The 16,452-nt window shown below is 31.5% G+C and overlaps 3 protein-coding genes across 4 annotated transcripts; 1 reads left to right on the forward strand and 2 right to left on the reverse strand.

The window, feature by feature from the left end:
• Positions 1-268: 268 nt before the first annotated feature.
• LOC149492350 (large ribosomal subunit protein eL8y-like) lies at positions 269-1,785 on the reverse strand. The gene is made up of 4 exons (XM_089715991.1): positions 1,675-1,785; positions 1,121-1,168; positions 706-907; positions 269-498 (listed from the first exon to the last, which is right to left on the reverse strand). The coding sequence occupies exons 1-4, from the start codon at positions 1,675-1,677 to the stop codon at positions 284-286; spliced, it is 468 nt and encodes a 155-aa protein (XP_089572117.1). The 5' UTR covers positions 1,678-1,785; the 3' UTR covers positions 269-283.
• Positions 1,786-3,140: 1,355 nt separating this feature from the next.
• Positions 3,141-5,612, reverse strand: LOC105649736 (bidirectional sugar transporter SWEET2a). Of its 2 annotated transcripts, none has more exons than XM_037637919.2 (7): positions 5,283-5,612; positions 4,860-4,896; positions 4,536-4,752; positions 4,273-4,338; positions 4,065-4,184; positions 3,774-3,911; positions 3,141-3,532 (listed from the first exon to the last, which is right to left on the reverse strand). In XM_037637919.2, exons 1-6 carry the CDS (start codon positions 5,341-5,343, stop codon positions 3,798-3,800), a joined length of 615 nt encoding a protein of 204 aa, XP_037493847.1. In that variant the 5' UTR covers positions 5,344-5,612; the 3' UTR covers positions 3,141-3,532; positions 3,774-3,797. The 2 variants fall into 2 exon arrangements, with proteins under 2 accessions (XP_037493847.1, XP_012091868.1); XM_012236478.4 differs by having other exon boundaries at positions 4,273-4,431; positions 5,283-5,599.
• Positions 5,613-7,077: 1,465 nt separating this feature from the next.
• Positions 7,078-12,986, forward strand: LOC105649735 (5'-3' exonuclease family protein). Its single transcript, XM_089716372.1, has 15 exons — positions 7,078-7,360; positions 8,163-8,282; positions 8,914-9,037; positions 9,149-9,286; positions 9,383-9,592; positions 9,732-9,906; positions 10,000-10,073; positions 10,322-10,445; positions 10,606-10,799; positions 10,896-10,950; positions 11,046-11,557; positions 11,667-11,718; positions 12,173-12,413; positions 12,571-12,733; positions 12,826-12,986. The coding sequence occupies exons 1-14, from the start codon at positions 7,200-7,202 to the stop codon at positions 12,647-12,649; spliced, it is 2,259 nt and encodes a 752-aa protein (XP_089572498.1). The 5' UTR covers positions 7,078-7,199; the 3' UTR covers positions 12,650-12,733; positions 12,826-12,986.
• Positions 12,987-16,452: the final 3,466 nt, after the last annotated feature.

Genomic DNA, 16,452 nt, shown 5'->3' on the forward strand with positions numbered 1-16,452 from the left:
ATCAACATTACCACGTGCATGCAACTTCTGGTCATTTGATACAATAGAGCAATTTGAGAGTAAGTTACAACAGTGCAAAGGCAAAATCAATGACTATAGCCAGACAAGTATTTATCAAGTACATGCGAGATATGAGAAATAAACAGAAAGAAAGGCTGAAAATAAGCAATCCAAAATCTATTTCTCCAATATTTTCTTGAAGCATTATCTTACCAAGAGAATTCAAGATAATTCCCCAGATAAGCCAACCAAATTGCCAAAAAATGCATTATCCCTCATTTACCTACTCAGCAAGGAGCAGGAACACAATAGATATCAAAATGCATACCTGCTCAATGAGATAAGTGACATGGTTAAGCCCGTATTTGACTACAATGGGTTTCTTTGATTCCACAGTTTTCCCTTCAGCTTCAGCTTGTGCTCTTTGGAGAAGTCTTTCCTTCTTAGCGGCCTTGTCCTCAGGCCTGTATTTGAGCAACAACTTGAAGAGTTGTGTAGCTGAAACATAATTTGACAAGAACGAAAGGACAATAAAAAAATGATATCAGACAGTATCATCTGCAGCAAGCAGGATATGGTTATCATGATAAACCCATGGAAACGCCACAATATGGACAATATTCATGCATATTTCAGCAACCTTGATGTGCATAATTAACGATGGTCCCAAAATAAGAGTTTCTAGCACAGTAATAAAAATCCCACCTAAGTTCTTGTCGAGAGTCTTTGTGAACTGATTAACAGCAGGGGGAACCTTCAACCGTTGCTTCAGAATCCTCCTTTGCCTCTGAATTCGAACAACATGAGGCCACTTGACAAATCTAGTCAAGTCCTTCTTTGGTGGCAGCGCACCACCAATTCCAAACTGTTTTGGTCTCTTCTCAAACAAAGGGTTGACAACCTTTTCCTACAATGACAAAAGGAATGCACTAAATTACTACTACTTGCAAGGAAAAACAATATAAACATATAAAAAATTGAATGGAAAATGAAGTTTCATAAAGATAAACAATCACAGTAACTGGGCAAAACTAGCAGTTTTTTATTTCGTCAAACTTGAAAAAAAATAAAAACTGAAGTATGTCTGACTACATGCTTATGTGGGAGAGAGAGTACTTACAGGTTTCTTCTTTGATGCCACAGGGGCCTTCACAACTCTTTTAGGACCCTGTAAAATGTATAAGACAAGGAAATGAAACAGAGCAGTAGGGCAAAAGATTAAGAATGAACACAATATGGGCAAATGACAAAGCAATCACGGACACATAGATTCGAGCTAAGGTTTTTCGTCCTGAACCTTTTAGGACCCAATAATAAAACAGGTTTTGATCCTCTGCGGTCTTCATTGCATTATATTCATTTACATTACGATTTATTTCATGATCAATTTCATCCTGAAATTTATGAAGTATGTATGTAGAAAGCCCAGTAAGCATCATTTATGCCACGAAATCTCCAATCAAAAATCTAATTCAGATGGAAAATGTAAAAAAAAAAAAAAAAATGACAATCAAATACAGCAGTTTAAGAGTTTGTATATACTAGACCATGGCAAATCCAGTTCTAATAAATCTAGATTGTCTCGCAACGAAAATAAAACTTTACACATGGAGGCAGAAATAAAAGATCAGTAAACTTCAAATAAGCACAGAGGAAACGAGAAGAGAGCTGTACCATTTGGTCTGGTGAGTGTAGATCCAAACCTAGCTTCGGGTGGAGGCGGATGATAAACGAGAAGACGGGAAGTGAAGCTTTGAGGGTTTTAATGTGCAGGCCAAACCCTAATTTTTTTAACTTTTCTGTATAGTCCCTTATTTTTTTGATTATTCGCTTATCGCCTCTATCTTGTTTTATTTTCCTTTGTTCACCCAACAACTTCTGCTTTTAGTTCTACTTTCAGATAATTAAAAAAAAAAAAAACATTTGGTTAATTGATTTTAAGAAGAACATAATTTCATTAAAATATAATGAAGTTCATATCGATTCAATTAGCGAGATTGTTATTCATTTACATACAATTTTTTTAAATTTTTTTATTTATTTTTTATTATTTTAGTTGATAATCGTGACTTTTTCTTTCTCCGGTGAAATTCTTTGAAATTAACCATTTCAATTCATCAAACAATTTTTTATCATAAAAAATTAAGTAAATTTAAATTTATGATTAATTCTATGCAATGATGTTACATTATCATACGTAGAAATTAATTTGTTAAAATAGTTTGAGTAAAGTTCTTATTAATGGGAATATCAACATGATATCCGGTGAGATAAAACAATCTCAAATATTAAAATTATATAATGTACCGAAAATAATATATTCACTGTAAAGAGCTGATCAGGTACGATCTTATTAATCTTTCTACCTTTTGTAAAGTAAAAAATATAAGGAGTGAGAGGTCTTGAGTTTAAATTTTCAAGTCTCGAGTTCGAATTTTTTTCACCACAAAAATTATCACAAATCTGATGAATTATTCGAAGGTGAGAGTCACCCCTGCTGTGTGGCCAATAATGTTATTCCGGTCCATTAGGCCTCTCGTGTATCAAAAAAAAAAAAATATCTTCACTTTAAATGTCATAATAATATATATATATATATATATATATATATATATATATATATATTAAATTTATATGATTTTTTAATAGTACAAGGGTTTTTTTTTTCCAGACGAATGAATCGCAGCATTACTAAAGTAAACAAATTAAACCAATTAGGTTTTGCATTAAAGTCCTTGTTATCATAAAAATTTTCACAAATTTTACGAATGTTATTTAAAGAGGAAGGATTATCTTCTTTTATGTTGTGTCCAATGCTATTCAGCTCCATTTTTTTATTTCAATGGAAGGGCCAGTGGACTGAAATAATAGCTAAACAACAGGACAACCATTCCCTTGGCTCGCTGGACTCATACTTGAAACCTCTCGTTTCTCACATAAATGAGAAGAGAAAACACACCATAAATCATAAATGAAATTCATTTATCACTCCATTTTCTGCATAATATCACTATACTTTGTTTAGTGATTCACAATTTTTAACAAATCACCAACTTTAGCTAGAACAATCTTCAAACACTTTCATAGAGAATAAGCATGTGGTAAATTATAAATTCCAAAATACCGAGTACAGAGCAATCTTTTTGGAAAAGCAATCCACAGATTGCATTTGCAAGCAATAATTCAATTTTATACATTGTGGTGAAAGGCACAGTAACACCATAAAATGATGGAACAGCATTTATGGTGTTTGAATCAACAATCTTGTAATGTCATTATAAAAAACAATGAGCTATGGCTTATAATGCAATAATAAATTAAATGCATCTATGAATGACAAGAAAATTTTGTTGTTTGCCATCAACTTATTTTTCTTCTTTGTTCCAAGTATGCATCAATTTGCTACGAAAGGATCATTTAGAATCAACTTATGATTTAACAACTACTCTTCTTCAATGGCCAGGCTTACAGCAAATGTTTGTTGGGAGTTTGTAAATGTCACAATCGTGATCGTTCAATCATTAACAAACGCCTACAAAATCAACACTATAATAATTATACATCCATCTGTTTAACATATATATATATATTTTTCATTTCTCCATATGATGAAAACATTTTAGCTTGATTCTTGATTGCAACTATGTGAAGGTGAAAACTAGTTGTGTGTCCGTGCATGCAGAAGTATGTGACTTTAGTCTTTAGGTAAGGTACCAAGTATGAATCCTTATAGGAAAAATTTAAAGGAAAAAACAAGTAGTAACCAACTTTACCATTAATGTCTGATAGGCAAGAATTCAGGCATAGGAAGATAACAAGGGTTCTCTGGAGCCTTCACCATATTTGCAACTATAATAAGAGTATAATACCAATTGCAATATCCCCAGACATGTTCCAATTCCATTTGGTACCTATATATATATATATAAGCAAGGGAAAGAAAAGCAAAACCCAAGTTCTATTAGTGGTGAATTAATCATTTCATTGCAATTTTAGTATAAGGTGACAGATTAAAAGGATTCAATATAAAACTCGAATTTTTGCATGACAGACATGATACTTACATAAATGAAAGGATCAAACTTCAACATTCCATAAGCGAAGAAAGAGAGACTCATCAAGAAAGTTGCAAGGGAGAGAGAGAATGGCATGTATTCAACACTGTTCGTTTTGATCACCAAATTCTGGTATAGAAATGATATTCAATCATAAGCAATGATGAAATAAAAAATGTAAATTAGAAAAGTTTGTGAATGTTTTAGATGAACTTACAATTACAAAAAGTGGGGAGGCAAACATGGAAATTAGCGAAAAAACACTCAAGTATCCGACAAACATCTGTCGAGCATGAGATTGAAAAAAATTCATGCTCACAAAAACTATAATAATAAATACTGCACAGACTACAACCAGTAGTCCTGTCATCTTTAGCTGCAAAAAGTATTCAAAGAACAAAACAAGTGTTTGTCGGTAAACAAGCAAAAGAATCTGCAGAAAATTTGAATAGGTGAAAAAATTTAGAGGGAAACTGTTACCTTTCTGCCTTTATCAGCATAAAAGATGAAGATACTAAGGTAGATCAATTGAAAAACTGCCCCAATTGAATTAACTGTTGCAACCAATATAATACCAGGTGATACAACGGGCATGCCATACCAGAGGCAAATCAAGCAGTTCAAAAGGGAATATATATAAGGTAATCCTGAAAATTGTTCTGTTGATTGGCTTCTAATAATTCTCCTAAATGTTGGTCTGAAAAAAACACAAATAAATAAAGGGCAAAAATTTAGTTTTTCACAATAAGCAATTCTCATTATATATATATTAATCTCAGACAAGAAATGGTTATAACAACTTACATGGGTGATACAAATAACACAAAAGCCAATATGTTCCCTGTAATTGAATAGCAGATAACTCATATTAGAAGAAATATCCTTATAATGGTTTTTAGTCGAATTGGTAGTGTGGTTTTAGCATTACAATTACCACAGAGAGTGAAGGTTGAACATTTATTGTTTAAGCAACTGAATTATGAAAATTTTAAACAGTAAATAACTAACAATTTCTCACACACAACACTGCAGAACAATCCTTGAGCGTGATAGAAAGAACTATCAACACCAACAGGAAGATGGAAATAATGAAAAGCCTAGGCAAATTGAGAAATAAACCCAAATGAAGAATTTGTGTTTTGTTCTCATATATTTATGTCATAAATTAACAAAGTTGAAACGGAAGAAGCGGCATTATGAGTCAATTCAACATGAAAGAAACATTACCTGCAATTCCAGCTGCATCACTCCAATCTGAGAAAGCTGAAGATAACCCAGATGGTATCATCTCATCTGTCAAATTATTGAACCCTCAAAGAACAAAACCCAACTCTCTCTCTCTCTATGTATTTGGGTCTCTGTACATAATAAAAAGGAAATACCCAAGAGGCCAAGAAGAGTCTTATTTATATTTTTTAAGAAAACAAAAGAAGCGTACAAATATATCAAAAACAGTATTGTCAAAGAAAGATTATCAAGAAAGAAGCTAACAGTTTTCTGCCTTACGAACAAGCTTTTTAATTTATTATTATCTACCAATACTAGAAAACAAGAAGATGATTAAGAGCCTCATATTTTATCAAACAAATAAATATCATCAAGTGGTCCGAGCTGCATCTGGCTCTCTGGTCCAGAAAAAATTCAAGTGGGTCTTAGTACTACTGTTTGGAAAAGACCCATTTTGCATGTCTAGTAGCTGAGGTTTTTCTTGTCTCTTTGTTCATAATTTCATGTACCTCTTGATTTTGTGGTGATGGAACTTGGAAGCATCAATGCAAGTCAATCCTCCTTCTAGTCCCAGGACATTGTCGTTAGCTAATAGCAGGTGTTGTCCGTAGATTTTTTTCCTCTTTTCTTTTTTAATTAATGTGGTAAAATGCGTTTTATATCTAATAATAATATCAACAACATATTAATTAAAGTGGTTAGCATTAACAATCTCAATAATCGTAAACGTGAGAATATAAATCTAGAAAATGCATTTTAATAATAAATTTTTTTTAGTGGATATTTTAAGATTTCGGTATGAAAAAATTTACCTGCCCCAACTAATTTGGAGATTAAAAAATTAATTATTGTTATTATTATTTTTTAAGACAAAATTTTGAATGTTTTCCACGTTTGTTTTATTTTATTTTGATTATTGTTATTATAATTATTTTCTCTTTTTAATTTTTAACCAAAGAAGATAAGCAAGAACATGCGTTGCTGACTCATCATTCATGAATAATGGCAAGAATTAGAAATAAGACCAATTTTGGCATTGAGATTTTTCTTTGGTTAAAAATCACTTTCTTTTGACATTTTCCTTTGTCTATCCTATTTGGGCACTTTCAACTTTTCTAGATGTATCAATTAAAAAAACGCAACATATCAATTCATTAAATTCAAAACTATAAAATCTTGCAATAAAATGGAAATATTGTTTTCTTCCCTTGTTTAAAATTACTATTTTAGTCTCTATGATTTGATAAAATTAACTTTAATCATTGTATTTTTAAAAAAGACGTTACTTAGTAATCATTGACAAATTAGTCAATCTATCAAAACTTTACATTTTTTACGGTTAAATGCTTATAAAGAATATTAACATATCCTATATCCTATTTTTAATAGTAAAACTAAAAATTAATTTTTAATAACATGATTTTATTCATATTACCACTCTTTACGTAACCCTGTGAGTTACTTTATGTGATATTTGATTTATTTGAAACTAGAATTGTCATTATTTTTGTAATTGCGAAATTCTAACAGTTATTTTTTAAAGTAATTTTATATCTCGGTATACTTAAATAGTAAAAATATTATAATTTTTTTGCAAAATTATTTAACATATTTTATTCACATAATATTTTAATTATATATGAAAAATTAATGATAAATTTAATTCATTAGTAAATAATACCTTAAAATATATAATAGACTAATAATATAATTCTAGTATCACAACGATTACGTTTCTCTTTGGTCCCATTCTGCCTGTAATTAGTAATTTATTAATTACTACTAAAAAAGAGTTCCCGCCATGTTTAGGCGCGTCCTATTTCACTTCCCTCCTTCGAATCGAATCAAATGAACAACATAAGACTAGGGCACTGATCTGGTCTGTGCTGCCTGCTGGAGTTCATCAGACGACAAAGAATGGGAATACATGGGCTTTTGCCTCTTTTGAAGTCGATAATGGTACCTATTCACATCAAGGACTTAGAGAGCTGTTGTGTTGCTGTTGATACCTACTCTTGGCTCCATAAAGGGGCTTTGTCTTGCAGTACGCAGCTCTGCAAAGGGTTACCCACCTCCAGGTCTCTCTCTCCATGACACTATACTAGAAAATTTTCAATATTTAATCAGTTTTAGTCAATGGGTATTATTTTTCTATGAAGATTTTGATTCATTTTTATCGTCATCTGCGCTCATTTTGCCTAATCATGCTGAAAATTATTAAAATTTAATCAAATCAGGGTAATGGGTATTCTTAATTTCATAGATTGGTAATGCTGATGCGGATAGATAGTAAGCTTTATATATAGTATAACATTGTATGAGAGAAAATGTTGATGATTTATTTTGTAGTGGCTTCAGTGCACTTCTATGACCTACATTGGGGTTTGCAAATGTCTAAGCTGTAAGCCTGTAACTATGTTAATGCTTTTTACTATTAAAGTGGGATAATGGGTATTTGCCACTCTTAAATTGTGGCAATATGTTAAAACTTGGCACAGGTAAGACATTGTGTTCGGTAGAAAATTGACTAGTTCCATTGGAAATAAATGGTCAAAGTATCATGGCTACTGAATTTGGCGTTTTTTTTTTTTTTTTTTTTTTTTGGCCTGGGGAATCAGTCTGCTGCATCAGATATAGTAATTCAGCCATTCTATGTTCCATAATGTTTCCTAAATAAAAGTTGACAACAAGAATAATGAATGTAAGATCTAAATGTCTTCAGCCAAGAAAAAAAAAAAAAAAAAGATTCATGTTGTGGATTTGTGGTCAGTAGTGATACTGAATTGGAATAGAAGGTCGAGGGAAGTGTGCTTTTCAAATCTATTAAATTTGTGAATGTACATTCTCATGTGCCATTTGCACTCTTGTCTGATCTTTTAGGCACCTCGATTATTGTATGCATAGAGTAAATCTGTTGCGGCATTATGGTGTTAAACCCATTCTTGTATTTGATGGTGGTCTTCTGCCAATGAAACTTGAACAAGAGAACAAGCGTGCCAGGTATGCTAGATGTCTTTCAATATGTCAATTTTGCTTTTGAATTATTGATGTACCAGTTTACATGCTATATTAAACATGGTGTCAACACAATGACAAAAAAAATTTTATTAGGATGTCATTCCATCAGCTTTTAGTTGACTGCCAAAATATTAATTTTTTTATCAATTTACTCTTTTTTGAGTGGTTGGTGTTGGTCAAGTATTTCTGCAGTTTTCAATCAAATGCTATATATCTCCCAAATATTCTTTTCAACAATTGCCACTTTTTAGTCTAGGTTGGTTATTTTGTAGTTATATCTGAAGGTAACATTGCTTTTAATGTGTTCGTGGTACATTGTTGTATGGAGTTGATATACCTCTAGCTTTCATTATCATCTTTACTTTGTGATGAGCTGTAGGCCAAAAGCTTCTGCGTCCTGCTTTTTTTATTTGTTTTATTGCCGTGTATCTTAATAAACTTCCCTCACTAAAAATGTCTGATCGGCCTACCTCAAGTGAAAGAAGTGCTGAAGCCATACTGTTTGGCAGTCTCAACATGATATATGACCAATTAGATAGTTATATTGAATGCGTGGGTCCAGAATGCAAGGTCATGAAACTTCTGCTAATTAAGAGTACCCTATAAAATGCAGAACAAGGAAGGAGAATCTCGCACGTGCTAGTGAACATGAGTCAAATGGAAATTCTGCTGCTGCGTATGAGTGCTACCAGAAGGCAGTTGATATTACACCTTCAATTGCTCATGAACTAATCCAGGTAGGAATCAGTATCATGGTAGATTGATTCTTGATCTTATCTGTGTGAAAATTTGTAGCTCTTGGAACTAGACAATATTACCTCCTGTATTGTTGTGGTTGCATGGGGAAGATCTTAAAGCGGGAGAACGTTTCTTATATTGTGGCTCCCTATGAGGCTGATGCCCAGATGACCTTCTTGGCAGTAAGCAAACAAGTTGATGCAGTTATCACTGAGGACTCTGATCTTATTCCATTTGGTTGTCCCAGAGTGAGTTGTCTAGCAGTTGATCATCATTTATTTCTCATCACCATTGCGGTTAAAGTTTGATTTTTCCCCCTCTCATCCTTCTTTTCCCTAATCCAGATCATCTTCAAAATGGATAAGTATGGGCAAGGTGTTGAGTTCCAGTATTCCAGACTTAGGCAGAACAAGGAGCTAAGTTTTGTAGGATTCACCAAAGAAATGCTTCTTCAGATGTGCATTTTGAGTGGTTGTGACTACTTGCAGTCATTGCCGGGAATGGGGCTTAAAAGGGCTCATGCACTGATTACTAAGTTTAAAAGTTATGACAAGGTAAGTGTCACTGTGAATGCACTTGAAGAAAAACATATGGGCTTAATTGGAAGTGGAAATTTATGAAAATTTTTCTTCTTGTTTTGTAAGGTTTGCAAAATAGTTTATGGTATGTTGCTAACAACGATCTGTTCCTTAGGTACTCAAGCACCTGAGATATAGTACAGTGTCTGTTCCGCCTCTTTATGAAGAGTCTTTCCAGAAAGCAATATTGACCTTCCAGCATCAAAGGGTTTACGATCCTGCAGCTGAAAATATTGTGCATTTGTCTGATATATCCGACAATCTTAGCAATGATTTGGATTTTTTGGGCCCATATCCTTTAGTGTTTGTCTCATTGGCAGTATTATTTGCTGAAATATATTCCATTTTGTTGAAGTGCTCTATGTTGTCCTTGACCTGAAACACATTGATGCCACAACATATAGCTAAAGGAATTGCGAAAGGTGACTTGGATCCATTTAACCAAATGCCATTCAAGGTACCTTCTTGGCTTCTTTATGTTCTTTATCTTTTTGTTTAAATTTGGAAGTGATGTATTTATTCAGGTCAATGATCAAGCTGTTAAACCAATGTCAGTTATGATATGTTTATAGATCCTGTATATCTATGAAGGTGATGCATAATTATTAAGCAAATGAACATCCTAAATTAAGGAACACTTTCCTTAAAAGTCTGTCCCACACTAATGTTGTTTCTTCATGAATTTATATTTTGCCATACTGACAGGGAGAAAGTCCTAGTTCTGAAGTGGTGATTAACAGAATGTCCAAATTAAAAAATTTAAAACATGAAAGTGGAAGGAAGAAGCTAGATTTGCCTGTGCAGAACAATCTTCTGACCAAGTACTTCTGTATCCATTCCAATGCTGCACAGGAATGCTCATTGATTATTTAAAAATGAAGTTATTGATCTCATAATTTTCCCAATAGTTTGTGTTATTGCCTTCCTTATAGCTTCTTTTTTGGTTTTGTGCTGCTTCTTTCTTTCCAATTTTCCTTAATGCCCACAAGGTTTTGCATCTCTTGATGCAAAAAGAGAATTCAGGGCTCCTCGAACATCACCTGTAATTCCAAGTCCATCAGATAAATCCTCTGTCAGTCCCAAGGAATATTGCAGTGCAGAGTATGCATCTATCAAAATGCACTGCTCTTCAGCATCCCCAAGTGACTCTGAACATTTGGGAAGCACTCCACTTGATGACTCTGTAAGTAATTATGCTGGGAGTTGTGATGACTTTCAGTGGATATTACTTGGTTGAAGTTTTCTTCTTGTCATTTTAACGGTAAACTTCCTCTTTTAGGTGGAAAGTGGTTCTTCCAGTGGAGTTCTTGGATCTTTAGGTTCTCTGACTCCCGGTGAGTATATAGCACCTTTAAATCAGTTTGAAAATTCAATTGCTAGTTATGTCAGCATAAATTACTTGCCTCATTATACATTCACAACCCAAAAGGTATGGCTGATGAGAATGGAGGTTCAGAACAAACTATGCTCCAACAATTCAAGCATTCTATTGATAAACCTTGTCAAGCATTATTAAAGGAGTGTGATTGTAAGAATGGTCCAATGCCAGCTGTAGTTCAAGAAGAAAAAACAGAGAACAAAAAGGTCATTGTAAGGAGTTCTTATTTTAAGCACTCAATGGGCAAGAATGACGAAGACAATAAACAAGAAAAAGTCTTTGGCACAGATGATATTGCTGGTGATCCTCGCAATAATAATCTTCTGGGAAGTTCTTACAAGACGAGAACAGCAGATGGAAAGGTCATTGTAAGGAGCTCTTATTTTCCTTGCAAGTCAGTAATCAAGAATAGTAACGAGAATGAACAAGAAAGGCTTGTAATAAACGGTGATGCAGCAATTGGTAGTAGAGTGAGTGAGGATATCATTCTTGAAAGTGCTTCTTCTGAGGAAAATGGCATTGCCATGAAAAGGAAGACCTCACCTAATGACTCTACCCAAAATGTAAGTGCTCTGCTTCTCTCCTTTTTTTTTTTTTTTTTTTTTTTTTTGTAATTTGGCACAAATCTTTCTAATATTTGAGCCTTACTTCTAATTCTTTTAAATGCTTCAGGGGAATATGATGCCCAAGCAAAAGCGTGCAGATGCATTTCATTCTGAGAATGGTATGTCATATTTACAACTGCCATAGCTTAACTTCATCTTGGGCCTTTTTATTTTTCTTGTACTCTCGGTTCTTTTTTCATTAAACTGAAAGTTCATTGCTTTTCAACTTATAAACCATTCCTGTGCCTCTAATTCCTGAATTTTTTTATTTATATAGATCCCATTGTTATCAATTTTTTTTATTTATTTTATAATATCCACTATCTCCACATAAAAGAACTAACTGATCGATTTACATATAAAGAATTTCATTTCATTTATATTATGGACTCTCGAATTTTCCTCATGTGATGACATACAGGCTGTGTTCTATTGGTGGCTTGTTCATTTTAGAAGCCACAAAAGATGAACCTCTATGAACTTTGTCCACCATTGTTACTTTACCCAAAAGAGTTTGTAATTTCTACCGATGAAAAAAAAGAAAGCATCTAATCTGAATTTCTTTTCCTTTAGGTTGCCGTGCTCCTACTCTTGATGAAACATCTATAGAGACAAAGATCGAAGAAGGAAAGTTTGGATCTAATATTTCACATTTAACTCAGTACTCTGACATAGCAGAGAAATCAATGGAGAGATTTGTTTCAGTCATATCATCATTTAGATACTCCTCCACTGGCTCTCGTGCTAGTGGTCTTCGTGCGCCTCTGAAAGATATTCAAAACACTCGTATTAGCAGGAGTACGAGTACCAGTAGGTAATATATTCAGCCCTGATCCCAAATTACATGTCCAAAATATATATATATATATATATATATATATATATATATATATATATAGAGAGAGAGAGAGAGAGAGAGAGAGAGAGAGAGAGAGGGGTAATACAATAACTGTATCTGCATTGAATTTTAGGTCAAATGCTGGTGTCGATTTCAGCCATTTTGCTTATGCACCAGCACGCAAGAAAACTGGTATGCCATTACGCAGATAGTGAATACGAAAATATATATATCGGTGAAGGGTCACAAGACATTTCAATTGCAGGAGCTATAGATTCTATATTTCTCTGTAGAATGTAAGGAAAGCTGTTCAATTTTGTATTTCCATTTTCATGTTGTATATGCATTCCTGTTATCTTGCTAATACTGATATTTATATCTTATATAGGATCAAATTGACTTAGAGACATTTTGGATTTCTCGAGGCATTTATTTACCATCTGCGAGTAAAATTGTGCTTCTCATACCTTTTTTTGTTTTTTTTAAGATGTTGCATTCAGATTCTTTGTACTTTGATTCTCATTAATGTAAGCTCTTTTGTCTGTAAAATGTCCAATTGAATCTGATCATGCATTCAAGCAAAACAACAAGTTTTGATGATAAAACTATTTATGCCTAAACTAGATGTTATGTCGTTCAAGGAAACTGAGTTTGTTCTTCCCTCAAAAACGACTGGTCCTCTTTCTAGGCGGAAGGAAATGAGGATTTAAATTTTTAATGATAAAAAACTACATACGCCATGTCGTTTGCTATCGCTCAACAGATTCTGATTTGTTTAGGGCCCGCCCATTAAGAGAAGCCCGCTAAGAGATTTATCTGCCACTTGCCTATACTATTTAACTTTGATTGATATTGTGGATAATTTATTATTTATTATTTATTACTTGAAGACGTTTTTCTTTGAAATGAATTAATTTTTCTTTTAGTCAAAAATATTTTTCATTATATATATAAAGATTTAAAGAAATGGACAAAAATATACATTGTTGTCAAGATGTGTATGATTCACAGATTTAGTCAATAAATTCTCATTTCCTTCAAGAATTTCTAGTGTACCAAACAAGAAATATTCCGATCACTAATACTTAATGGAATTATCAATTAAATATCAAATATGAGCAATCAAGATAAGATGAATCTTTTCCCAAGATAAGATGGAATTATCAATTAAAAAGTAATGTTCAATCATATGATTAAAGGATAAGTTTTGAAAGTATGCATGTCAAAATGAAGGTCCTAACCCTAATGTGGGATAACATTTATATACATATAGTAATTCCCAAGAGTGCACTCCAATAGCCTCGTGGCTCAATTCTTACTAACACGTATCTTCTTCCTTGCTTTAAATGATAACAACTGAACAACATTAACCTATTAATTAGTATAATGGAATACGTCAATTAAAATATTTAGAAACTTTTTTGTAGTTTAGTTATTAACTTTTTTCGATGAAATAAAACAATAATTCTGAAAATTATGATTCAAAGTGTTATATTTGTTTTTTTGTGCAAGGGACGATAACCATAAATCGATTTGTGTGGGGTCTTAATTTTTGCCACGTAGGATTATGCAATATCCATTAGCCTTTCATAGATATTCGACACTTGTAAATTTTGTTTAGACTATAAAAAGAGATAAGTTACAACGCAATGCCACGTTCACGGTCAATGGCCATGCATTTTAGTAGTAAATTTTGTAAGAAATGAATTTACAACATTTTTTTTTTGAAAAAAAAAAATAATAAGTTCATAGGTGAAAACATTAATATTCTACTTAAAAGTGTTTAATTTAAACAATAATTAGTATAATATTTGAAATAATAATTTTTATATCTTTTAATTATCTAATAAATATTTTCTAATTTTAGAAATTTGAATATTCAACAGAATAATTTTGAAAGCTGAAATATCTAATTCAACAATTTTATAAATTGAAGTGTTCAATAACTCAAATTAAAAATTATGATTGATAGATAAATTTATGATTAAAGCCGTTTTATACGATAATTTTACATTATATCCGAGGATGAAGAATTGTTTTAAATAAACCATTTTATAATGTTTTTTTCAATTATTTTCAACTGGATTTTCATTAATTAATTAATTAATGTTTCTATTATGGAAGTTATGGGCCTATAGGCTTAGGGCATGAAAGCTCTGTCTTCCCTTTTAAAGCAAAACGACAATCCAAAAAATTAATAAATAATTAAATTGAATTACCATAAAAATATTTGTAGAATTCAATTATTTTTATAATTTTTTAAAAATTTTTGGATACGAGTTAGTCCACGTCAGAGGCTAATGAGCTGACAATGTCCGATCTTTTCTTAACAAGTCAATTATAATACAACACGTGTCACACTCTAGCAGCAATTTTATGCGGCTTGTGCACGTGGCCTCGTTGTCAAGGGATTTTGTTTCTATTCGGATCCATTAAGGTGATTATTATTAATGTTATATTATAAGTTCGGTATAAAATAACATTTTTATATATCTTATTGATTAAAATAATCAATTGCGTGATTTATTTTTATTTTTTTAAAAAATTTAATCCAAAACAGCAAGCACACGTGGAATAGACTGAGACATTCCATTTTTTTATTGCTATTTTTTAAATTAATGTGTAAACTATATAGCTTGCAATTTCCACGAGGCATATGTATTATACATATACATTTTTTTACATAACGATAAGGGATGTGGTCTCATTTTAGATCTCAGACAAAATCTTTAAAGGTAATATTTAAAAGTTATTTTATATTATTAAAATAATTAACAGTTAATATAACAATTTATGACTACTATAATAGTTAAAAATTACTAAAATAAATGTGAAAATATTAATTATTTTAATAATTTAAATAATAAAAATACTCTCTGAATTTTAAATTGAGATTACAAAGATTTTGTTTTATTTCATCAGCTAAATTTAAAATTTATGAAATTAATATTTAAATTTCAGGGCTCGAATTCCATGTATAAAAATTTTAATATTTCAAGCAATAAATACAGCTAACTGAAATTTGGATCTGAGATTGAATTTAAAATGTTTCTGTTCTGCTTAACAACAAGATTGGAAAGCACAGTAATGAATTCCATAAATTCATTTTCTGTTTCTTTTTCTTTTAAAAGCAAATGACAAGTACATGTAAAAGCAGAAGCCAGAAAGCACATGGAAGTGACAAGTTCTTCTCCTTTAAGCCTAAACCTCTGTTAGGCTGTATCTTAAAAAAAAAAAAAAAAAAAAAAAAAAAACACTTTGAATCACCATTTTGATAATTAAAAATAATTACACGATTATTCAAAAAGAAAAAAAAAAAAGTGGACTTTCAAATAAGCAAATGATTTACATTTACAAGTTAATATAAATTCAAGATGTAAGCTTATACGCGTCTTGGAAATTAATAATTAAATAAAAACCATCTTTATAAGCAAAGAATTGTCAAATTGAAAACTCCTAATCTTGATTATATGTAAAATTATTTATAAATTAAACCTAGTTGGATCCCTAAATTCCGGTGTCACCTAATAGTTAGAGACCCAAGAAAAATCCCTAACCAATCAATCTGTTGTTTTGACTGTTAATTAATTATTCGTATCAAGAAACAAACTCTATGCTTCAACTTTCCATTTGGCATTTAAATATTAATTAAAAATTTAAGTTTGGCTTCTGTTAACAAAATTCAATTGTGTTAATCCTATTTCAACCAACATAATATGATTAAAGCACATGCTTGTTTCCTTATAAGAAGAACCTAAAAAGTCAATCATCTCATATATATATATATATATATATCAAACAAAAAATTGAACTTTTTTATAAAAGAAAGTCCAATGTACTAGAAGAAATCGAACTAAAGACCTTTCACTTTCTATGCGAGAAGACTAATAAAATTAATTGATAATACTTTTAACCTACTATTAATATACTATTTTAATATCTAATCCTTATCTTAATTTTTACCAATTTGAAAGTCAGAATAGTAAGATATTAAGAGAGAACATTCAATAGGAAA

This window comes from Jatropha curcas, chromosome 11 (assembly GCF_041381405.1).
Source record: "Jatropha curcas cultivar XTBG-Jc1 chromosome 11, XTBG_Jcur_1.0, whole genome shotgun sequence".
In the NCBI taxonomy this organism is placed as follows: domain Eukaryota; kingdom Viridiplantae; phylum Streptophyta; class Magnoliopsida; order Malpighiales; family Euphorbiaceae; genus Jatropha; species Jatropha curcas.

Coding starts and splice junctions, on each gene's coding strand:
- LOC149492350 (XM_089715991.1), bottom strand. Junction 908..1,120: donor TGGCATCAAAGAAGAAACCT/GTAAGTACTCTC, acceptor TTGTCATTGTAG/GAAAAGGTTGTCAACCCTTT. Junction 499..705: donor GACTCTCGACAAGAACTTAG/GTGGGATTTTTA, acceptor ATTATGTTTCAG/CTACACAACTCTTCAAGTTG.
- LOC105649736 (XM_012236478.4), bottom strand. CDS start 5,343: ATGATACCATCTGGGTTATCTTCAGCTTTCTCAGATTGGAGTGATGCA. Junction 4,432..4,535: donor ATGCTGATAAAGGCAGAAAG/GTAACAGTTTCC, acceptor TACTTTTTGCAG/CTAAAGATGACAGGACTACT. Junction 3,912..4,064: donor AGTTTGATCCTTTCATTTAT/GTAAGTATCATG, acceptor ATATATATATAG/GTACCAAATGGAATTGGAAC.
- LOC105649735 (XM_089716372.1), top strand. CDS start 7,200: ATGGGAATACATGGGCTTTTGCCTCTTTTGAAGTCGATAATGGTACCT. Junction 8,283..8,913: donor CAAGAGAACAAGCGTGCCAG/GTATGCTAGATG, acceptor TATAAAATGCAG/AACAAGGAAGGAGAATCTCG. Junction 11,719..12,172: donor TGCATTTCATTCTGAGAATG/GTATGTCATATT, acceptor CTTTTCCTTTAG/GTTGCCGTGCTCCTACTCTT.